Source organism: Vulpes lagopus, chromosome 1 (genome assembly GCF_018345385.1).
Source record: "Vulpes lagopus strain Blue_001 chromosome 1, ASM1834538v1, whole genome shotgun sequence".
Taxonomy (NCBI): domain Eukaryota; kingdom Metazoa; phylum Chordata; class Mammalia; order Carnivora; family Canidae; genus Vulpes; species Vulpes lagopus.
This window is the reverse complement of record NC_054824.1, coordinates 88,617,411-88,642,722: the sequence shown is the minus strand read 5'-3', so window position 1 is coordinate 88,642,722 and position 25,312 is coordinate 88,617,411. Positions and strand designations below refer to the sequence as shown.

General features: G+C 36.9%; 1 protein-coding gene across 1 annotated transcript in view; it reads left to right on the top strand.

The window, feature by feature from the left end:
- The first annotated feature begins 232 nt into the window (after nt 1-232).
- NECTIN3 (nectin cell adhesion molecule 3) overlaps nt 233-25,312 on the top strand; it is a 120,385-nt gene continuing 95,305 nt past the window's right edge. The window contains exon 1 of the mRNA XM_041726056.1: nt 233-631. Coding sequence (XP_041581990.1) covers nt 469-631 — 163 coding nt within the window. The 5' untranslated portion in view covers nt 233-468. The remainder of the gene's footprint in view (nt 632-25,312) is intronic.

Genomic DNA, 25,312 nt, shown 5'->3' with positions numbered 1-25,312 from the left:
GCTGAGATTTTTTTTTCTGGCAGGGGGAGGAGCGCGTGTGGGAGGGCGGGGCGGGAGGGGAGGGACGCGGCTCGCAGTCGGCGGCCAGACGGGAGCCCGAGGGGCGCGGGGCGGGCGGGCGGGCGCCGGCTGCGAGGGTCGGCTTCCTCTCCCCCCTCCCGCGCGGCGGGGTGGTGCGTTCCGAGTTCCCAGGAGTTGGAGGCGGGCGGGTGCCTGGGGGAGGGGAGGGAGGGGAGTGGCGGCGGCGGCGGCGGCGGGCGGCTCCTGCCTCAGCCTCGGCAGTGGCGTCGGCGACGGCGACGGCGGCGGCGGGGTCGGGGCGGCCGTGAGCGCTCGGCTGGTGTCCGCCGGCGGCGACGGCCCGAGAGCTGGGAGTTGGGGACGCGCGCGCCGCAGCCGCAGCCGCCGCCGCCGCCGCCCAGAGCCGAAGGCGCCGGGGGAGCCGGGGGAGCCGGGGGGGCGGGGGGGATGGCGCGGACCCCGGGGCCGGCCCCGCTGTGTCCCGCGGGCGGCAAAGCACAACTTTCCTCCGCTTCCTCCCCCGGGGCCGGGCTCCCGCTGCCGCCCCCGACGCCGCCGCCGCCGCTGCTGCTGCTGCTCTTCCCGCTGCTGCTCTTCTCCCGGCTCTGCGGTAGGTGGACCTGGGCGGCCCCGGGGCGGCGGGCGGTTGTGCTCGGCGGTTGGCTGCGCGAGCGGGAGCCGCGGACTCGGGCTGCAAACTTTTCGGCGCGCCCCGGGGCGAGGCCGGGGAAGGGCCGGGGAAGGGCCGGGGCGGGCGGGCGCTGCGCCGGCCGCTCCCCTCCCCCTCCGCCCCCGCCTCCGCCTCCCCCGGGCGCGGGGGGCGCGGGGGGCGCCCCGGGCTGCTCCGGGGACCGTTACCTCCTCGCTCCCGGCGGGGGGAGGCGGCGAGCGCGGGCTGCGGGGCTGCGCGTTTGCTGCTCCCTTTCTTCCCCCCGGTGAAACTTGAGCTCTGAGCCCGGGTACCTTTGGGGACCGGAGCCCGACGGGAGGAAGCCTGCGGCTCCCGACCCCCCCCGCCCCACGGGAAGAAGGTACCGCGTCCGGCCCCTGCAGCATCCCCTGCGGCCCGTGCCGCCCTGGCAGCCCCCCGGCTCGCTTTGCACTGAGCCCGTCGCTGCCCTCCAGTTCGTGGGACGCCTGCCCCTCACACTGGCCATGCTTTTTTTTTTTTTTAATTAAAAAAATTATTTTATTATTATTTTTTAAGCGAACGTTGTTTGTCCTCCAAGACTTTGATTTAGGTGTCACCTGCCTGGTGGCATCCCCTGCGCCCCGGCTGTTTGACCAAAACCGACCGACCCCACGCCTCTTCCCGGCCTCTTTTCTTCTTCCCTCATTTTCCGTTGCAGCTTTCCTGTCGCATCTGGGAGTTAGTCTCCCTGTAAATTCCGTTCGTGGGTGTTGTCGGAGATTACAAGTCCACTTGTTAAGGATCGTGTTAAAAAAAAAAAAAAGCCCCCAAATCTGGCCTCTCATGCACGGGAGCTGGACGTAAGTGATCGTTAGTGGAAGGCGGTGATGGGGGAAAGTGAGGCCACCGGTCCTTGGGGATGAGCGCTGTGGTTTGGTCAACCTGAAATGCTGCAGGAAGTTATTCGTTCTGAGACTCTTAGGTGGCGGAGGGAGGTGGAGAAGCAAAGAACTTAGCGCTTGCATAGAGATTGGGTTCACCCAAGACGTTTCGGTTGGTACAGGAGGCTGCTGCTGTCGGGTCGGTGCTCAGTGGAACCATAAACGCAAGCCAAGTTTTACCAGTGTTGGTTAGAGGGCGACGTGTGTGCAGGTTTCTGGGGTGGTGTCATTTGGAAGAAAGAGCGTCCTGCTCCGGGAGGTGTGTCGGGGTACTTGGTTGTGAGGGAGGCAGAGTTTTCAAGAGGTGGAGTGCCCCTTATGGGCTGGGAAAGTCCTCTACCGGTTCCCCACCGCGTTTCAGGCCGTGTACTGGCAGTTTTCTGATTTACAGAGGATACTGTGATAAATGGCATGTTATCTAATCTGCATGGTTTCTTTAGCTATCCACTCCCCGGCTGTTTGGTTCCAGGACACAATTCTTAATGCTGTTACCTCTTTTTTTTTTTTTTTTTAATTATTTATTCATGAGAGAGAGAGAGAGAGAGAGACAGGCAGAGGGAGAAGCAGGCTCCATGCACCGGGAGCCCCACGTGGGACTCGATCCTGGGTCTCCAGGATCACGCCCTGGCCAAAGGCAGGTGCTAAACCGCTGAGCCTCCGGGCTGCCCAGTGCTGTTACTTTAAACGGATGCAAGATTTAAGTTGAATTTGTGTACCGTTCTTTTCCATTAGGGAGGATTGTGGATTACAGTTGGGTAAAGTTGGAGGGGGTGTTAACAGTTTACTAGCCTGACTAGATCGTGGTAAGGACCGAGTGAATATTATTTGTATCTCTAATAAAAGCTTCTGTCTCTGATCAAAGCCTTATAGAAGGCTGAATGAAACTAGGTAATATGGGCAGATAATCAGGCATATGGAATTTGAGTAGTTTCATAGTGCTTGTCTTGTACAGATGAAGGCTTGACTACTTTGAAGGAACATGGATTTCATGTGGAAGAAGAATCTTTTTTAACGTCTTTAATAATATCCCATTAGAGGGGCTTGATATTTTTATTTGAAGACTTAAAAATTCAAGTGATATGGTCAAATGGGCTGTGATTTAGAGCAGGTGTGAATTGAAGTTTCTAGAGTCAATTCTGCTTGTGATTGTAGAGACAGGCACTAGCTTTGTGTTCCTGTGTGCACTGTTCTTTTAAAGAGCTTCCTTTTCTGGCTTATAGTGTTGATAACACCCTAATTTGTGAGCCCTTATGACAAGTTTTTTTCCATCAACCTTCCTCTATTTTAGAACTCAGTCTTTGAGTAGGGCACAGTTGTCCTGACTTATGGATGCTTAATAAGTATGGAGGTAGAATTTTAATTTTCTTCATGTAACTTGTTGTTGATTTGACATTCGTAGTACTGATAAGGTTTTGTGTGTACTATTGCTTGAATAGTTCAGAGTTGGAAAGATTTTTAGGCTTTAAAGAGATGATTATTTGAGGATTTGTTAATCAGAATGCTTTACTTGTTCAACACGTACAGATTTTTTTTTTCATTTTGTTGCTATTTTTTGATATGCTGCTTATGTAAATTTAGCACGACCTTAACTATGCTCAACATCTGCAATATTATCTATTACTGCAAGGTAATGTTTACTTGCTAAGAAAAAAAAACTCTTGGAACTGGTAGACTTGATATTCTGAAAGCTGTAAAAAATTACATCATTTTTGTTTTGAGAGTGTACACTGTCTTAATTGAAGAACTGAACTTTTAAAAGGTTTACAAACTGTAGGTTGTTTCTTAAGCCTAAGAAATTCCTAGGTATAAAGGTCAAAGGGACTAGATTTACATTACCATGTGACTTGATAAATCTTATTTATTTAGAGCTTGTTACTTGGGATTTCTTTCTTTCTTTCTTTCTTTCTTTCTTTCTTTCTTTCTTTCTTTCTTTCTTTCTTCTTTCTTTCTCTTTCTTTCTTTCTTTCTTTCTTTCTTTCTTTCTTTCTTTCTTTCCTTGAAATAGAGTTAACACACAATGTTACATTAGTTTCAGGCAGATTTCTTTATGATGGCAATAATTCATAGGTGATGAGTTTTATCTCACTTTCCTTCCAACATTTTTCTTGAAAGAGAGAATATTAGCAGGAATACGGTACCAGTAAAGGAGAAGGCAAAGACTTTTTGGCCTTTATCAGTTCCTACTTGAATATAGGATTCTCTGATTTTCCATTTTCATCAAGGTTTTACCTGAAGATGTTAAAAGATGATAAAAAAGATCTGATGTTATATTGAATCTTTAACAGCGCTTATAGTACTTTCTGTATTCCTGGCACTGGTAAAGCAGAGTCCTGGCTTCAAGGAGCTTACAGCACTGTGATGCTAGACATGAAGGAAATAGTTGCTCATAGGATAGTCTAGTGTTTGTGATAGAGATCTGCATGAGGTACTGTGGGGTTGTTCAGAAGAGGGATACCTAACTCATTAGGTAAAGATCTATGAATGTGAACTGAGAAAAATTACTTTTTAAAAAATCAGTTGAGGGGTGCCTGGGCGGCTCAATTGGTTGAGCATCCAACTCTTGATTCCCTCGGGTGGGTCTTGGTTTCAAGGTGTGAGGATCAAGCCCCATTGGGTTCTTCTCCCACTCTCACTCCCTCTGCCCCCGCCTCTCAAATAAATAAATGCATCTTTAAAAAAAAAATTAAAAAGTTGATTCAGATCTTACTGAGGTTAGACATTGTGGTAGATAGTACAAGTTCACTGTCTCTTTCTGCTCTTTATGATTTAGATACTAAATAGTTTGATTTTGAAAAAAGGCTTCCACTTACTAGGTTTTTGAATCCTTGGCAAGTTATTTAACCTCAGTAAACTTAAGGGTTTTCAACATAAACAAACAAACAAAAAGATATCATCTTGCCCATAGAGTTGTTGAGAGGATTAAATCAAAGAATAAAATAAAACACTTAGGGTACATGGAATATAGTAAACTTTCAAATGTTAGCATTTTTTAGATCACACCTAATAAACTAACCTGCCTTGTATTTGTCATTCTTAAATTCTGCCCTGATGTCTGGAATAATTGGGTTTTCAAGGTAATTGATTTACTCTATTTGCCTTCATATCTTTATTTTGAGTGTATAATACAGTCAGTGTTCTTTAAATATTTGTTAAATTTACTTCATATAAATATTCAGAAGACCAATTTTCAGAATATTGAGATACAGTGAAATTAACTAACTTGCATAATTGTTTGGAACCACGTTGAATCTTCCCTTGATGATGTAGAATGCATTTAATGATTTGGCAGTTCCATAAGGTTGCTTGGAATGTTAGTGTTTATATTGAAAATGCACAGTTGGGAGGAAAGGTCATAAGTCTATTTTATCAAGTCACTGATAATATCAGATTGGGGCCTATAATACATACTATCCATATAAATCTGAACAGATATAATTGGAAAGTGAATCAAATTTAGAAGCAAGCAAAAAAGACCCAAATCTTCCATTCTTGCATTTAGCTACAGCATCAGAAATTGGAATTGAAAAAGCTGGGCAGTTATATATTTGTGTGTGCATATGTGTATTTACCATCTTAACTTGTTCATTTCACTTATGCTTATATATATTTATATATATATTTAATTTAGTGATTGAGCAACTCTGATGTACGTGTTATATCAGTATAGTTAAGAAGTAAAACTTATGGCTTACTGCCTATTATTTGAAAATTACTGAAAAGAAGCTGGATGGGATATCTTTGTTAAAAATGGAGTATTTTATAATTTGCCCTTTTAAAATTAAAGAGTAACATTTTTATAGCATATTCTATAATGTATTGAGGTGCTTATAGCAATTCATAGTAAAGACTAGTTAAGAAAAATACGACCTTTAATAATGGCTATTAATGTATAAATTTAGCATAAAATCAAATAATCCTTAAGTTAGTAATAGAATGACTACTAAAGATAATTTTATTCAGATCCAGAAATCTAAGTACCATAAATATCATACTTATGATTACTTTTTTTATCAGAAATTCTTTAAAGTCTTGAATCTGTATCTTTTCCTGAATTTCATAAAACTTAATATTTCTATGTTTATAATAGGTTCTGACAAATTTAATCATTTATTTAAATAAAATTTGTGGTGAATCTTTTATCAAAGGTGAGCTTTAAGTTTTTCCTAAATGACTCACTTATTATACCCTCGGTCATTAATTTAAGATTTTAGTGAGAGTTGCCCCTTATGAGTTTAGATACACCCATATTCCAATTACTGTAGTTATTTGAGAAAGGATATTGTATTGAAGACTTCATCTGAATTTTGTGTATTCTCTTTGATATGATATAACATCCAGGGAGATTGTTTTTCTTGTAACCTATTTACTGCCCAACAGTCATCTGCTAATTAAGATGAGTAGGAAAAAACTATCTGTTGCTTTGTGAGTAGATATTCATAAACTGGACTTTGAGGCATATGTGTAAAAATATGCCAGCTCATACCTGGATTAAGTAGCTAAGAATTGGTAGTATGCTTTTCAACACTTCAGATGATTATTTTCTGGGTACAAGATAGAAAATTATACATGTAGCTCTATAGATAGTGGAGTGTTTTTTTTTTTTTTTAAACTTTGATTTTCTTTAATGGTTAAAAAGAAAGTTGTTCTTATTTTAAATAGGTTGGCTTGTCACTGAATGGAGGCTTTTTACCGGCTCTCAGTCTAGGATTATTCAGAGTAAATAAATTAAAGGGGGGAGGGGCTATAAATCGCTGTTCTCAGCTAGCCAGGGTCAGCAGAAGCAGGGTGTACAGGTGGGTTCATATCTGAGTTACTAAGGAATCTTTTTCAAACAACATTCCAGGCTCCACTGTGGACTGACTGGATCAACAATTTTTGCAAGAGAGGTGGATATGGAGATAGGGGTTTGCGACATTTGTATTTTGAGAGACATCTTCAGATGATTCTTACCTCTATTAGTGTTATTTATTACAGAATTTTAATTTATGATTTGACCAGATGTATTTCCTTTTCCAAAAGAAATATATTCCACTGTTTTGTTCACTAATATATCAGAACATTACACATTGGCATATACACGTAGTAGACACTCAAATTTCTTTATTTCAAGAGTTTAACAGCGAAATCTAATCTAATCCAGCACTGTCCAACAGAAATGTAATATGAGTCATATAGATCATTTTAAGTTATCTTGATACCAACATTAAAAATAATAAAAGGAACAGGTGATATTAACCTTAATAATATTTTTATTTAACACAGCATAACCAAAATATCACTTCATTGTGCAATTTGATACTAAAAATTGAGATAGTTTACATTTTCTTTCCTAGTAAGTCTTTGAAATTTGGTGTGTAATTTACACTTGGAGTTTTTTTTTTTTTTAATATTTTATTTACTTGACAGCACACATGTGCTCATGCAAGCACAAGCAGGGGGAGAGGTCTGGGGAGAGGGACAAGCCAGCTCCCCACCAAGCAGGGAGTCTGATGTGGGGCTTAATCCCAGGACCCTGAGATCTTGACCTGAGGCCTATGTTTAAGTGACTGAGCCAGCCAGGCACTCCACAGATTGTTATTTAAACTATGTTTCCTGGGCTCAGTAGTCTGTTGTGGCTGGAGGCTACCATATTGGTCAGTGCAGGTCTAAACTCTACAAATCTCTGAAGTAGGTTGTGCCTTTCTGTGGTCCTTACTTAAAAGACCTAAGATGTTATTACTCTTTCTGCCTACCTACTCAAAATCTGAAGTGTACGTTTTAAGGTTAATTTTCTCTGTGAAGCCTTTTCTCATCACTTCTTGCTGAAAGTGAGCTTCTCTTCTTTCAAAAGTAGTTACTCTTTATATTATGTTGTTTGGTGATATGTGCTCTTTGTAGTAAAGATCCTGCATCAGGGTTCACTGTATGTATCATAACACATATCACAGAATAAGCACAAATAATTTTTCAATCTATATAGATTTGTTTTTTTTTCCTATTAACTGTTTAAGGACTTGACCAAATTTGTTTTATGATAAATGGCATCAAAAGAATATGTGGTTTCATCTTCCATGTTGAAATAAAATAGTAAAATAGAGTAATAGCTATAGTAACTATGAAACTCTTCTGAACTTGATTTTATTTCTTATCTGATCCTAGATATCTTTCATTCCTTAGTCCCTGGAGGCCTACCCTCTTCTGTGTTTAATAATGTATGTGAAATACGGTCATTAGAGGGAAAAGCATGCACATTCTATTTATTTTTTTTTTTCTTCATGTTTTTAGGTTTAAGCAGTGTTTGCCAAAGTATTCCTGTGGAATGGAAGTCTCAGAAGATATGTTTCTGGGAGAAAGTGCTGTGGTTAAATAGACTTGGGAATAGGAAAAACTAATGCTGTAACGCCTTTATATGTAAAGTTACTCTGTGCATTAGTTTATTCATAGTCTAAGAAATTCTTCCATAAAATAGCCTGTTATACAAACTCTTTAAAGATTCTTTTTTTTTTTGCGTAATACCTTTTATGTTGCAGAAGCTATGTTTTACAGAGTACGCTAGAAAATAGATCCTTAGGTTTGTATATTTAGTATTATTCCTATTTTGACATTCCTATGCCCACCTTCCAAGATAGAGGGAATGAATATATATATGTATATATGTATTTTTTTCATATTCTCTTGTACATGTCTATTATAAATATACTAAACTGGAAGAGGTTGGTAGGTTTTAAAGATGTTGCTTGATGAGATAGTTCTTCATTGGCTTTTCTGTTTTCTAAACATGCTTTTTTCTCTGTTTAGTTCTGTCTCTTTACTCATTGTCTTACCATTTTGAATCAGAGATGTTAGTAAAATTGACCTTCTAGGGGTAATACAATTTTTTTTCCTTCAGTATTGCAAAATTAGTTGTGTATCATTTATCCCAGGACATAAGGAGTAAGCAGTTCCCCTGTGACATACCTCACTTTCTGTATAACGGATCTCACTCTGAGTTTGAATTTTTGAAATAGAGTGGTAAATTTAAGATAGCCAGTCTGTTTTGTACTGGAAATGTGTCAGTGCTGTTATTGGGAAGGACATGAAAAAAAAAACAAGAAGCAATTATAAAAGTAGGTGCATACAGTGAGAACTCCCAACTCAGTGTTGAGAACATTGTATACAGTTAAGGATGTGCTTGATTCTTCTAATGGCTTCGATTTAGAGGAAACACAAAAATATTAATGAAATGTTAGTATTTCTAAGCAATGATGAGATAATTTTCAACTAGTAACTACTTCTATGTGTTATCTATGGTAGACGTTCTTGTCATTACTAAAATATCTTAGACCATTGTTTTTGAACTTAATAATATGATTTCTAATTCAGTCATAGCTATTATGGGCTAGATTAAGATTAATCTCACAAGTGTCCTGTCATTATGAACTCCAAATTCCCTTCTAATTTGATTTAGATTAGAGATAATCATTCATGGCCATAAGTTCAATTTAATATTGGCTAAGTCACACCATTAAACTGTCTAGTTTTTAAATCTGCTTAGAGATGCCTTGGTTCCTTTATTTTAAATGCAGAATTTTAAAAAAAAGCTTCTCTATTTTTTATTGAAGAGATTCAAGTGGGAGAAGGTACTTAGCTACAGTTTTATCCTTCTCATTAAGGGCACAGGGCTAAAACATCATAGCATTTTTCATGAAACCATGAGTCTGCATATGTTAATGTCTCTAGCAGCTGCTCTAAATCTCTGATTTCTTCTTGTTAAACTTAAAAGAGATAAAAAAAATTACCATAAAGAAAACCCTCGAGTAATGTGCAAATAATGCAGTTCTATCAACTTTTATAGTAGCTTCACCATTCTTATAAGCATTGTAAATATGTGATTTTAAATATAATTATAAATATATGATTATTTTATGATAGTTTTGGCTAATTCAGAGTAAAACCAGCATGAACTTTAATATTGAAGCATAATGGTAAGGAACTCCTATTCTCTTTCAAGTTGTTACCTTCTGTTTGTTGTATACTAGTGGGATGTCAAAGATTTATTATCTTTTTGTTTTAAAACTGGTATAGCTCCTATGGTTGCCTGACTGATTTTAAGTAACAAAAAGAAGGTATATCAAAGCTAGAATTAATAACACTAATGATGACATCTATTCTTAGCAAGAAATGAGTGGAGTATTGGCATTCTTTTCTGTATGTAGATTATTTTTACACTTTTTAATGAAAAAGCGTTTCAACTTTTAGATTCGTAAGAATTAGCAATTATGGTGGCTTCAAAATACACATATTTTTCCATATGTGTATGAAAGGATCTGGACATTGACACAGTTTGTAATATTTAGTGAAAATGTTTAAATACATACGTAGTTTTTGAAATTTGTATAGATCATGCAAGAATGTCTCTTGTCTTCTAAAAGCTTTAATCTTAACATCTGTTAAAAAAAAAAAAAAACCACAAATTTGAAATTGCCTGAGAAAAATACATTATCTTTCTTTAGGGATAACACTGTTGCTTTGCTGCCCTCTACAGTCATCTAACATAGTCACTCTAGATTTTTCTTGCATCAGATGTATAAAATACTTCCTTGACCTGTGAACTTTAAATTTCAGGAGAGGGTTGAGTGATATTTACTGTTAAAATATAATGTTTAGTTAGTCACAACAGTTGATCCATACTTGTAATGCAAAAAAATAAGGGATTTAGAAATTAGAGCAGGGGATAGATGAGGGGACTATTTGAGCATCAATCAGGAAATAAGTAATACAGCACCAACCGAGTGGTAGGTGGTGTAGAGGGTACTTTAATGAAATAAGACATGGTGGTTGGTCCCAAGTTTAAAAACCCATTTGTAAGATTAACTGCACGTTAAAATATATCCAAAAAAGATATTTGTAAAGACATTGCAAGTAGTATATGATACAGCCTAAGAAAAAGATCAGTAAGGCCTAGAAGAGTCAAGGAAAGCTAAATAGAGATGAAACTTTTGAGCTGTGTCTTCAAGAATGGATAAAGTTCAGACAAGTAAAACAGGGTTATTTGAAACAGGGAAAAGAAACACAGAGCATCTGTTACACCAAAAGGACTATGTATGCCAGGAGCCTTGGAGTCTTTCTTCTTAATAAATGTAAAATGTAATTGTTAGGAGATTCGGAATTAGAAATGTGTGTGTTCCTGCATGTACGTGTGTTAAATCCAGTTACTTAGGCTCTCTGCCTGTTTCATTTACTCTAAAGTTGGCCACATACTTCATTTACAGAGTTGCTGTGAAAAATTAAATGAAATCCTTATTAAACTGTAATAAAGTTTTATAAATACTACTAACAATAATGCAAGGGAAAATGAATTGTCTTATATTAGAAATATGAAAATATTGTGGAGTTAGAGAAGAAGGAGCAGTTTTATTGGCAGTGAAGGAAGCCTTAATAGAAGACCTAATTTTGTAGCTGAACCTTGAAGAATTGAGATTTCTGTTTGTGAGGGAAAGTCCAGGAAAAAGGACATTACAGGCTGAAAAAAATCACTGTACTGAGAACTCTGGAAGGAATGTTCCTGTGTGGTTCAAGTATGAGCTTTTCATAGGGAAGTCATGGATTTTTTTGAATACTTTGCTGATGCTGAGGAGAGTAGTATGTAGTGAGGATCTTTTTTTTTTTTTTATTTTTATTTATTTATGATAGTCATACAGAGAGAGAGAGAGAGAGAGAGAGAGAGAGGCAGAGACACAGGCAGAGGGAGAAGCAGGCTCCATGCACCGGGAGCCTGATATGGGATTCGATCCCGGGTCTCCAGGATCGTGCCCTGGGCCAAAGGCAGGCGCCAAACCGCTGCGCCACCCCGGGATCCCCTGTAGTGAGGATCTTTGAGTCAAATAACTACTGAGTCTTTCTATGATTTGAGGACATTGTATAGCTCTGACGGAAATGTGTAAGATATACTGGAGGTACAAGAGACAAAAGAGAAAACCATTGTGATTCTCCATGGAACACCAGTTTGTAGAGACAATGGCAATTTGGTTGAAGGCTTGGAAAGATTAATCTGCGTAGATTACCTGGTATTTGCATATCATAGTGAGGAAGGAAGAGTTGAATATGTATGTAATGCTTCTCTTTTGATTGGCTAGTAAAGAATGGTAAAAGGATTGACTAATTTCAGTCTAGTAACTTTCTATGGAGGCGTTTAAATTGTGGTGCGTCAGGCATATATTTTAGAACTGTAGTTGGAAACTTATGAGATGGCAGGGGTGGTATGTGGAATTGGGATTGAGGTATTTAGAATAGTTATCGAGAGAGAGAGAGAGAGAGAGAGAAAGAAAGAAAGAGAGAGAAGAGGCAGGGGAGGAGGAGGGTTGAGAAGGAGGGAGAGAGGAAAGGGAAGTGGGCAGGGGACTGGGAACATTTTTCAAGATTGACGTATTTTAATTGCATAGGAAGGAGGGGGAATAATCTAGAAAAAAACTTAATAAATAGACCAATATATTTAGTAGTTAGGAAGAGTATGCTGATGACTCAGTAATTTTGTAAAAGTGATGATTAGAAGTCAAATTCCAAAATATTAAATGAAGGGATAGTTACAAAGTAGTAGAATAGGGCCTACTCTTGGGAAAGATGGAAAAGAGAAAGAGTAATTTGAGGGGAAAGAATAATGTATCAGTTGTTATGGGCTGAATGTTTGTCATCCCAAAATTGATATGTTGAAGGTATTAGGAATGGTTCTTTGGGAGGTAATTAGATTTAGATGAGGTCTTGAGGTTAGAGCCCCATGATGATTAGTGGCCTTGTAAGAAGGAAGAGACATCAGAGTTGTGGATACCGTAAGAAGTCAGCCATTGGTAAGCCAGGAAGAGTTCTCACCAACCAGATCTAATGATGCTAGGTCCCTGATCTTAGACTTCCTGTCCTCGGAACTGTGAGAAATGTTTGCTGTTTAAGTTACCTACTAGTCAATGATATTTTGTTATGGCAGCCTGAGTTGACTAACACATCAGCCAGGCTCTGAATTGCACACATTAGAAACTTAACTTTGATCAGAAGGAAATTTTTAAAAGCATATCGGGGGTTCAGGTATGGAAATCAAGACTCAAAGAAGGCTGGGCGTCTATAACCATATCCAAAACTACAGCCAAGATAATGTCAAGGGGCAGTCTGTTAAGGTCATTGCTTTTTGCTTCTTGAGACATTGAATATTAGAGCTTTGCCTCTTAGACTGACATTACTGTTCTTAGAAACTGGATATTGTTACCATAGCACAAGGGAATATACTTTCCGGTGGTGTCCACTATAGAAGGTTAACGGAAAGCTTTTTAAAAAAATTGATGTATAGTTGACGTACGGTGTTCTTTTAGTTTCAAGTGTACAACATAGTGACTAGATAATTCTATACATTAGGCTATGCTTACTACAATAAGTATAGTTACCATCTGTCACCGTGCAGTGTTACTATAATATTATTGATTTTTTAAATTCCCTATGGTACACTTAACATCTCCATGACTTATTTTATAACTGAAAGTTTGTACCTCCTATCCCCTTCACTTTTTTCACCCTTCCCTCCAACTCCCTAATGTTGGGCAACTACCAATTTGTTCCATGTATTTGTGATTCTATTTCTGTTTATTTCTACATTTGTTTTTTAGATTCTACATATAAGTGAAATCCTATGGCATTTGTCTTTCTTCGTTTGACTTATTTAGCATAATACTCTCTAGGTCCATCCATGTTGTCACAAATGGCAAGATCTCATTCTTTTTTATGACTAACAGCAGTCTGTTGTTGATATATAAATGCGTGTGTGTGTGTACACCACACCTTCTTTATCCAAATTCATCTATTTATGGACATTCAGGTTGCTTCTGTAACCAGTAAGTATACTGCAATAAACATAGAGGTGCATGTATCCTTTTAAATTAGTATTTTCGTTTTCTTTGGATAAATACTCAGTAGTGAAATTACTGAATCATGGTACTTCTATTTTTAACTTTTTGAGGAACCTCTGTGCTGTTTTCCACAGTAGTTTCAACAATTTACATTCCCACCAATAGTGCACTACATTTCCCTTTTCTCCACATCCTCGCTAATACTTACTATTTCTTGTCTTTTTGATACTGGCCATTCCATAGGTGTAAGGTGATACCTCATTGTGGTTTTGATTTGTATTTACCCGATGATTAGTGATATTGAACATATTTTCAGGTATCTGTGATATTGAACATATTTTCAGGTATCTGTTGACCCTCTGTGTCTTTTTTGGAAAAATGCATGTTTAGATTCTCTGCCCATTTTTAATTGGATTGTTTTGGTGCTGAGTTGAGTAAGTTCTTTATATATTTTGAATATTAACCTCTTACCAGATACATCATTTGTACATATCTTCTCTCATTTAGTAAATGGTCTTTTTGTTTTGTTAATGGTTTCCTTTGCTGTACAAAAGTGTTTTATTTGAGTGTTGTCCTAATGGTGTATTTTTGCTTTTGTTTCCCTTGTCTGAGGAGACATAGCTAGAAAAATGTTGCTAAGGCCAGTATCCAATAGAATACTGCCTTTATCTTTAAGGAGCTGTATGGTTTCAGGTCTCACATTTAGATCTTTAATCCATTTTATTTTTGTATCTGGTAAAAGAAAGTGGTCCAGATTTATTTATTTATTTATTTATTTATTTAGCATGTAGCTGTTCTTTTTTCCACATTCTTTATTGAAAGGACCTTTTTCCTCCCTGTTGTATATTCTTATCTCCTTTGTCATAGATTAATGAGCATATAAGTGTGGGTTTATTTCTGGGCTCTCTATCCTGTTCTATTGATCTGTGTGTCTATTTTTGTGCCAGTACTATACTTTTTTTAAATTACTACAGCTTTGTAGTCTATCTGAAATCTGAGATTATAGTACCTCAGGCTTTGTTCTTAAGATTGCTTTGGCTAGTTAGGATCTTTCATGGTTCTATATAAATTTTAGGATTACTTGTTCTTGTTCTTTGAAAAATACTGTTGCTTTTTATAATACAGATTGCATTGACTCTATAGATTACTTTGGGTACTACGGACATTTTAACAGTACTAATTTTTTCAATCTGTGAGCATGATAATAGCTTTTCATTTGCTTGTGTTGTCTTTACTTTCATCAATGTACAGTTTTCAGGTCTTTCATCTCTTTGGTTAAACTTATTCCTAGGTAATTTATTCTTTTTGAAGCAATTATAAATTGGATTGTTTCCTTAATTTCTCTTAAAAGATTTTTTAGTTCTTATGATGAGATTTGTCTCTCTTTGTTGGGGCAGGAGGTGGGGGATAGTGGGCGAAGTACATTGATAATGGCAAGGTCCAGGAAGTAAAAAGTAAGTAGAAAGATAAGAACACAGATGAGAGACAGTAGTCTTAGAAACGATGAATGGCTCTTCTTTCTACTGCTTAGGGAAAATTAAAATGATAGGTAAATATTTAGAGATACATCCAGGTCTAAGAAAGGGAGGTTGTGGCAAGGCTTTGATCTTTAGTGATTTAAGACGTATATTTTGAGAATAAATGAGTGTGGAGTAATATTGGGACTTTGTAGTAGAACTTTTTGGCAAAAATGGAATATCAACTAAGAATGATAAAATAATTGGTCAGTATTTGAAAGTATGAGTTAGCATAACATGAACTTGTGAAGCACAATGATGTGGAGGTAGTAATAAGTTTATGTTGGTGGTTAGTATTTAATTGAGCACTGTGTCTACCAGAAGTTATTCTAGGTACTGAGAAAAATTAGCTGATAAAGAATAAAATGTTGGAGGCGCCTGAGTGGCTTAGTTAAGTGTCTGCCTTTGGATAAGGTTGTGATCGCAGGGGTCCTGGGATGGAGCCTCACATCAGGTCCCTTGTTTAGTGGGGGAGGCTACTTCTCCCTCTCCCTCTGCCACTCCCCCTTCTCATGTTCTTTCACTTTCTCTCTCAAAGTCTTTAAAAAAAGAATAAAATGTATTCTCTCAAATACATAAAGTCTTAAAAATAAAAATAATAAAATAACAATTGTATTTACGTATTGAAGAAAGTAGAATAGAGCCAAACTGCTGAGTACCTTTTGAATATGTTGTAATGCTGAAAGTTTGGGGGAAAAATGACTTAGGAAAGTAGTATTTAAGCAACACTTACTTATCATAAGTGGGATAGTCTAGCTGTGGAGTTATTAAGGCCTGAAATAGGATGGCAGTGGTAGACATGAAAGGGAAAAGTTTAAAAACAAGAGATAATTAAAAGGCAAAATAATCTCTCCTTTTATGATGCCAGTACATGAGGAGTGCATTTGGAGTTTTGTATTAGACAGATGGGACAGTAGTATAAATATTGCTGAAAGGGAGGTTGAGGTAAGAATTAATTATTGCATAGAAGGGTGTATTAGTTTCCTTAGCGCTGCCATAACAAATTATGAACTACGTGGCTTACAACAACAGAAATTTATTCTCTCACAGTTCTGGAGCCTAGAAAGTCTGAAATCAAGGTGTTAGGACTGTGTTTCCTCTGAGACTCCGGTTGTATTCTTTCTTGTCTCATCCAGCTTCTGCTGGTGGCCATCAATCTCTAGCTTTCAGTGGATTGCATCACTACAATCTCTTCCTCTGTTGTCATATGCATATGACAGTTCTGTCAAGGAACTTTCCTTTTTGTATAAAGGTAATAGTCACATTGGATTAAGCCCACCCTTCTCCATTATGACTTTATCTTAATTTACATTTTATTACATATGCAAAGACTGTATTTCCAAGGTCTTTGGAACCTTGATTCTTTTTTTTTTAATTTTTATTTATTTATGATAGTCACACACAGAGAGAGAGAGAGGCAGAAACACAGGCAGAGGGAGAAGCAGGCTCCATGCACCGGGAGCCCGACATGGGATTCAATCCTGGGTCTCCAGGATCACGCCCTGGGCCAAAGGCAGGCGCCAAACCGCTGTGCCACCCAGGGATCCCTGGAACCTTGATTCTTAAGGTCACATTCACAGGTACTTGGAATTAAAGGCTTTGACATAAGGGGACACAGCTCAATTAACAAAGGGGTAATGATTTCGGTTTTGCTTATTAACTGTGAGATTTTGAGGCTTTATTTGAATCGGAGGACCAGGTGAACACAGCTTTAGATGTGAGATATGAGCTAGTTTGAACAAGGCTGGAGACATAGATTCATGAAATATTAAAACTTTTATTGACATACATACACAGAAAAATATTCAGGGTAAGTATACAGTTGGGATGAACTTTTGCAAAATGAGTGCGTCCACGAAACCATCACCCTGGTCAGGAAATAAATCTTTACTAGTACTCCAGAAGCCCCCTCACACCCTCTCCAATCACAGATCTCTGTCTTCCCCAGAAATAACCAGAATTCTGACTTCTAACACCATAAATTTGTTTTATCTATTTAACACCATTGTACAGTATTCTGTTCCATCACTGATCCATAATTTATCAGTTTTAATGTTGGGCAGACATTTGGGTTATTTTCACTTTGAGACTATGTATAGTACTGCTATGGACATCATTGTACCTCTCTTGGTGCTGGGACTACTGGCTCACTTTATGCATGTTTTTATTGAATAAGTTTCGCAAGCAATACTAATTTATACTTCCTATCAGTAGCTTGTAAGCTTCAATTGCTTCACATCTTCACCAACCAGTATTTTATTTTTTTTAACCATTCTGAGCAGTATGCAGTGGCATAACATTGTGATTGTAATTTGTATTTCCCTGATGGATGGGATCTAAGGGTTACAGGCCATCTCAATATACTCTTGTGAAGTGTCTGTTAAGTCTCTTTGCATTTTATTCAATTGTATTGTCTTTTGTCTCTATAGATTTGTTGGAATTGTTTATGTAAGTTAGGTTTGAACCCTTATATGTATTGCAAATAATTTCTCCTACTTTGGTCTTTTCACTCTATTAATGGTGTCTGTAGATGAACAGAAATTCCAATTAATAACTATCCAGGTAGTCAAAACCAATTTTTGTCTTTATAATTATTTCTCTGCCTTATTTACAAAATCTTTCTCTAGTACATCATCATGAAAACATTTTTCCCTGGGATCTTTATCATTTTGCCTTTACTATGATTCATCTAAAATTTGTTTTTGTAATTATGAAGTAAGGTCCATATTTTTTCTTCATTTACTCTCCAGTTGACCATCACCATTTATGGAGGAGACCTGCTGTACAGTGCTGCCTTTATAATAAATCAAGTAGCTGCCCCCATGCCAGGGTTTCTTTTTGGGCTCTCTTCTTTGTTCCATTGGTCCACTTTCCTATCTTGGCACAAATCACATTTCCTTATAGCTTTATGATGTATCCTGGTATTGGGTAGAGGAAGTGCACCTACTTGTTCAAGTTTAATGTGGCTGGTCTTGGTCCTTTTCCTTTCCATATACATTTTAGTAGCAGTTTATCAATTGCCACAAAAAACCTACAGACATTTTTTTAAATTGTAAGTACATTAAATCAACATGAAGTAATGTGGGGCTAAATTGGCATTTTTATAATACTGAATCTTTCAATCTCTGAATCTGGTTTATCTTTCCATTTACTGAGATTTTCTTGACTTTTTTTTTCAATGAAGCTTTATAGTTTTTTTTTTTTTGGTGTGTAACAATTTTGCATGTCTATAAATTTGCAATTAAAAATCTAAGTTACTCCTTTTTTTTTTTTAGATTTCGTTTATTCAAAAACAAGGTGATTGAGCATGAGTGGGGGATGAGGCAGAGGGAGAGGGAGAGAGAGAATCTCAAGCAGATTCCATGCAGAGCCTGATGCAGGGCTACATTCCAGGACCCTGAGAGCATGACTTGAACCAAAATCAAGGGTTGGTCACTGAACCAACTGAGCCACTCAGATGTCCTTAAACTAAGTTATTCTAATTAAAGATTTTAAGTTGTTTTTTGATGTTGTTATTATAAATGGTATTTTAAAATACTGTTAATCATTTGCAGGCATATAAAAATCTGATGATCTAGATATCATGACCTTATATCTGGAGACCTTGCTAACTTCATTTATTTCCAATACTTCGTTGCATCTTTTGGATTTTCTATCTGCACAGTCATGCCACCTGTGAAAAATGAAAGCCTTCTCTCCAATCCAATCCCTATACTTTCTTTTCTTTTCCTTTGTTTATTGCTCTGGCTAGGACTTCCAGTATGATGTTGAATTAAAGTGGTGATTGCAGGCATCATCATCTCATTCCTAATCTCAGAAGTTAAAAAAAAAAAAAAAAGTTCTTCATTTCAAAATTAAGTATGATATTTGCTGTTTCTATACTTTTTTTTTAGTAGAGTCCTTATTAGGAAAGTTTCTATTCCTAGTTTGCTAAGAATTTTTTATCATGAATGTGTTTAATTTTATCAAATACTATATCTTAATTTTGAGATGATTAGATGATTTTTTTCCTTTTTTTTAAATAATGTGTTGAATTACATTTTAAAAAATGTTAAACTGTCTTTGTGTTTCTGGAATAATCAGTTTAGTTTTGATGAAATATCTTTTGTTCTATCACTGGATTCAATTGACTTATTTTCTTTTCTATTCTATATTTTCTTCTACTTTTTTGGGAGGATTTATTTCCTATTCCTTTTTTATTTCTTGAGATGAATGGTTATTGATTTGCAGCTTTTCTCTTTTTCTTACATATGCATTTGAGCCTATTTTATACTATACCTTCAGTCATGACTGCATTTCATGCAGATAAATATAAAAAATTTTTATGTGATCTTTTTTGAGTCTTAGATTATTTTTGAAAATTATTACTGGGATGCCTGGGTGGCTCATGGTTTCAGCTTGGTTTCGTCCAACAGCGTCCAACTCTTGGTTTCAGCTCAGACCATGATCTCATGATCGGGCTCTGCAGTCAGCTTGGAGTCTGCTTGAGAGATTGTTTCAATCACCCTCCCCCTTTGCCCCTCCCTCCTGTTTGTGTGGTGTACATATGCTCTCTTCCCTGAAGTAAAAATAAATAAATAAATAAATAAATAAATAAATAAATAAATAAATAAATAAATTCTTTAAGCAGAAAATTGTCTACTTAACATATGAAGATATTTTAGTGACCTTAGTTTTTATATTTAGCTTAATTATGTGTCAATAAACCTGTCTGACTTCAGTTTTGGGGCATAATGTTAGGTCAGTGTTGACAATTCCATGTATTTATACTTGAGAAGAAAGTACATTGCCTGTGTTGTGTTAATTGTTTTCTGTTTTGTGTATCAGGTCAAGTTGGTTGCATTGTTCAGTCTTTATCCTTTCTGATTTTTTCCCCCATTTTTTTGGTTGATTACTATAAAGTATCTTAAAATGATATTCTGTGATGTGGATTTGTCTTTTTTTTCTTTTGATTCTGTGAAGCTTTGCTTTGTATATACTTTGAGGCTGAATTATGAGGTACAATTAAACTTGGACTTGTTCTGTCTTCCGGCACTTGACTCTTTTATCATTATTAAATAGCCCTCTATCTCTAGTAATACTTCTTTCCTTAAAGTCTACTTTGTCTGATATCAGTATAGCTACATTGAGTTTATTTTGGGTAGTAGTAGTTTGCATTTTATCTTTTCCCCAATGTTCACTTTCAACCTTTCTGTGCTTTTAAATTTAAGGTGTGTCCCTTGTAAGCAGCATGTAATTTTTAAATTGAAGGTGCTAAGCTTTGTCTTTTATCTGCATATATATTTAGTTGTTTATAATCAATCGCTTATATGTTTGGACTTAAATCTGTTATGTTTTGCTTTCTACTTGTGCATATGTCCTTTGTTTTATACATTCACTTACTGTTTTCCTTTATATTACTTTTCGTCCCCCCCCTTATTAAATTGTTAGTGTTACAGGTTTTGTTGTTGTTCAGTGGCTACTTTAGAGACTATAAAATACATTCTTGACTTTATTAAACTTCAGTATAAATTAGTATATATATTATTCCTTTTTAAACAATACAGGAGACCATCAAACCCTTTACCCTTATTCTGCTGTTAGTGTACATCTGTGTATGTAGCAATACTGTCAGACATTATTAATGTTTTGTACAGTAAATGTTTATTTAGTTTTTGCAATATATTTACGTTTTCTCTAGTTCTTTCTCTCTGCATCGTAGTTTCCATCTGCAATCTTTTTTCTTCTTTCTACAGAGGAAGAACATCCTCTGTATTTTCTTCAGTGCGAATCTTCTGATTGATTTCTTTCTTTCTTTCTTTCTTTCTTTCTTTCTTTCTTGAAATTTCTCTACTTTTAAAATATATAATAGCTTTATTGATAACCATATGCTTCATTAAAGTGTATAATTCATAGTTTTTAGTATATTCAGAGTTCTGAACCATAATCAGTCAGTTTTAGAACATTTTATCAGTGTATGCTCCCCTAGTCATTCTCCCATTTCACCTCACTTCTTCCAATACTAGGCAATCATTAATATACTTTGCCTTTATAGGTTTACCTATTTTGTACATTTCATATAAATGTTACATAATATGTAGTCTTCCTTGTCTGACTTATTTCATGTAGCATAATGATTTGAAGGTTCATCTATCTATGTTGTACATATATCGGTACTTCATTCTATTTTATTGCCACATAATCCATTGTGTGGATATATCACATTTTATTTATTCATCAGTTGATGGACATTTGCATTATTTCTGCTTTTTGGCTGTTAGGAGTAGTGTTGCTATATACATTCATGTATTAGTTTTTGTATGTACTTATATTTTTATTTCACTTGGGTATTTACCTACAAGTAGAATTGTGATAACCATAACCTCTTAAGGAATTGCCAGTTTGTTTCCCAAAGTGGCTGTACTGTTATACATTCCTACTGGCATTGTAGGGAGATTTTCCATGTCTTTAACAAACACTTCTTATTACATGGCTTTTTTTTTTTTTAAAGATTTTATTTATTAGAGAGTGAGCACAAGTGTGGGTGGATGAGGGGGACAGAGGGAGAAGGAGAGGGGCAAGCAGATTCAGGCTGTTCCTAGACCCCGGGATTATGACCTGAGCCTACGTCAAATGCTTAACCAACTGAGCCACTCAGGTGCCCCTATCTGATTTTTTGATTGTAGCCTTCATAGAGGGTGTGAGGTTGTATGTCATTGTTGTTTTAATTTGCATTTCCTTAATGGCTAATGATGAGCACATTTTTATGTGCTTATTGGCCATTTGTATATCTTTTTTCAAGACATGTCTATTTAGATCCTTTGATCATTTTTCAATTGGATTATTTATAATTTTACTATTGAGTTCTAAGAGTTCTTTTTATATTCTAGGTACAAATACCTTTGACCTATAACCTGCAAATTTTTTCTTCCAGTCTATAGGCTGTATTTTTACTTTCCTAATGCTATCCACTTAAGCACAAAAGTTTTTATTTTTAATGAAGTCTAGTTTATGTCTTTTTAATTCTCTTGTTGCTTGTGTTTTTGGTGTCCTATTTAACTAAAAAGATTTTGCCTAATATAAGTTCATGAAAATATGCTACTATATTTTCTTGTAGGAATTTTATAGTTTTTACTTTTATGTCTGTGATCAGTTTGGATTAATTTTTATGTATTCTGTGGCTTTTTTTTTATGTGGATATTCAGGACTATTTGTAAAATATTCTTTCCCCATTGAATTGTACAGGCACCCTTCCTGAAAATCAGTTAACCTTAATGTAATAAACTTAGCACTGGACTCTCCATACTATTCTATCGGTCTCTGTTCTATGCTAATTTCATGCAGTTTTGATTATTGTATAGTTTTGTCACATGCTCTTCATTACCATATATTTTTGCAGTCTTGACATTTAGAAGTGTTAGTCTTCCAATTTTGTTCTTTTTGGTTTGGCTATTCTTGCTCCCTTTATTTTCCATATGAACTTAAGGTAACCTTGTCAGTTTCAGCAGTGATGCCAGAAACTACACAATAGGTTAATCAGAGAAGGTTTAACTTACAGAATTATTAATTTTGTTAAAATAAAAACTATACAATATAAGGAGACTCTGGTATGGGAGGACTATAAGGGAGCGTACCCAAGAAGGTCCAGATGTGGAAGGGGCTCAGACTTTGTTGAGAAAGTATATTTCAGGCCACTTGATAGTAAAGAAGGGTGGAGTTTATCTGGAGTTCTTAGGCAAGGAACAAGCTATTTTATGAGAGTACAGGTGGTGATGTGAGTGTGTAGTGGGAATTCTAGTGGTAGTGGGGCAGTAGACTTGAGAACATTTGGGCTGCATGGAGTCTGGTTTCTGTGTTATGAGGACTGGAGAATGGTTATTGCTTGGCTGAGGCTGCAAGGTTGTAGGGGACTGAGTTCTGGACACATGGCTCGGGCTGGCTCTTCCCAATATCCTCATACCTACACTGTTCACTCCTATCCTAGTCTGCATTGAGCATGGCAGGAGAGCCTCTTCCTCCTGCAGAATTCCTATGATTCTATCTTCTAAAAAAGCCTAACACCATATTTACATGAAAGTAGAAGTGCTTAAAGGAATTCCATTTGTCAGCATATATGGATTGTGCATTTGGAATTGACAGACAATAAATTGATAACACATTAATTTCCATATCATCTCCGCTGCTGAGACTTTAAAGGTACATAAGATTAGAAGCTAAATATTACATGTTTTGTTGTATCCCTTAACCAAATGAAATGAAACACATCTATGTTAATGTGTTATAAAAACTAAGAACTATAGATTTATGTAGGTAAAACATTTTAATTTAAATATTTAAAAAGTAGGGCAGCCTGGGTGGCTCAGTGGTTTGGCTCCACCTTTGGAGTAAGTCAGTATCTCACATAAGTCAGAAGTTAATGCAAACTATGACATTCAAAAAACAAACTAGTAGAAATTTAAAAAGAATTACATTTATGTAGTTTCTACATTCTATATACTTTTTAAATATTTATTTATTTATTTTTGGAAAGATTTTATTTATTTATTCATGAAAGACACAGAGAGAGAGAGAGAGAGGCAGAGACATAGGCAGAGAGAGAGAAGCAGGCTCCATACAGGGAGCCCGATGTGGGACTCTATCCCGGGTCTCTGGGATAATGCCCTGGGCCGAAGGCAGGCGCCAAACTGCTGAGCCACCCACGCGTCCCATGAAAAGTGAATTATAAGTGGAAAAATGGTTAAGGTACTTTTAGTCTTCAAATCCAGAGTCCTTTGTATTGCTTCTTAACCCCTGTGATATGAAGAGCTCTTTAATGTTCTCTTTCTTAAAAGATATGTTTGTAGCTTAGAGAATATAGTTAATAGTATTTTGAAAACTTTATATGATGACTGCTGATAACAACACTTACTGTCATGAGCATTTTGTAATGTATACAATTGTCAAATGACTATGTTGTACACCTGAAACTAATATAAAACTGTATGTCAATAATACTTCAATTAAAAAAAAGGATGTGTTGTAGAATTACAAGACCCTTAGATTCAGTAATTCTCTAAGAAGACTCATAAGACTCAACATATATTTGTACTCTAAGCTATGATTTATTACAGCAAAAGCTCCTATACTAAGCAAAAAGTCATAAGGTAAAGTCTGGGGAAAACCAGGCACAAGCTTACAAAGCTCTCTCCCAGTAGAGTCAAACAGGATATACTTAATTCCCCCCAGAATGACTTGTGACAACATGGGTAAAATGTTGGCAGTCATGGAAGCTCATTAGGGACTCCATGAACAGAATTTTTATTGAAGATTGATCATATAGTCTTAGCACATATCCAAATTCCAGATTCTTAGAAGGAAAGTAGGTGTTCATCATAACCCTATTGTTTATTCAACAGTTTAGGCACAGTGAGCTACTAAGACCAATTAATGGTGAGAACTTTCCTGAGATCTTTTAAGTTGCCCACCGTTAGCCATGGGCCATCTTTGCGTGAAGGCCTTTTTATGGGTAGCAGTTTAGGCTCATTATCTTAACCTTTTATTGCACAGGAGACCATTATCTCTGAGATTTTTCTTATAAGCCTCTGATATCCATTCTGTAAGTCTTCATTCTGGTCCTGATCTTACCAGAAAGAATTAGTAGAACATATAATTATTGATTTAAAGGTCATGGGTCATAGGGTTGCCTATTATCAGTCATGCCACCAGAAATAATGACCCAAGTTTGCATATACCTATGTGCCCCCAATTTTAGAGGCAGAAAAGATCTGCATCTTGGAGGCAGTGGAAAAAAGTAACACCAAAACCTACATTTTTTTTTAGATTGCTTGCTATATTGAATATTATATTAAAGAGCTTAACTAGAAAAAAAAAAGAGCTTAACTAGATTCAAAGAATAGTGAATATGTGCCACTGAGACGATTTTTATGGATATTAGGATGGAAGAGAGTGTATGGTGGGTGGTAGAATTATAATGTAGCTTTTGGGAGTCTGGTTTTGTCCATCTTTTGACCAAAATGCAGAAGGGCCAGATCGCCAGTGCTGAAAATGACTCTAGTCATATAGTCTGGCAATATTCAACAACCCCCTGCCTTTTTCCATTTTCTTTCTCCTTCAACAGTTTTACATGTATAAAGGTAGAGCTGCACTGTCCTTTGAAATACTCTTATACTTTTCCCCTATAAGTCTAAACATCTTTCCTGTTTCCAAATGTATTGTCATTACTCTTGTTGTGGGCATTTGTTATCATGCTTAGTTTAGTGCGGTAGCCTCATACGTTAGTATCCTAGGGCTGCCATAACAAATTATCATAATCTTGGTAGCTTAAAACACCACATCTGTTCTCTCACAGTTCTGGAGTACAGAAGTCCATGCTATAGG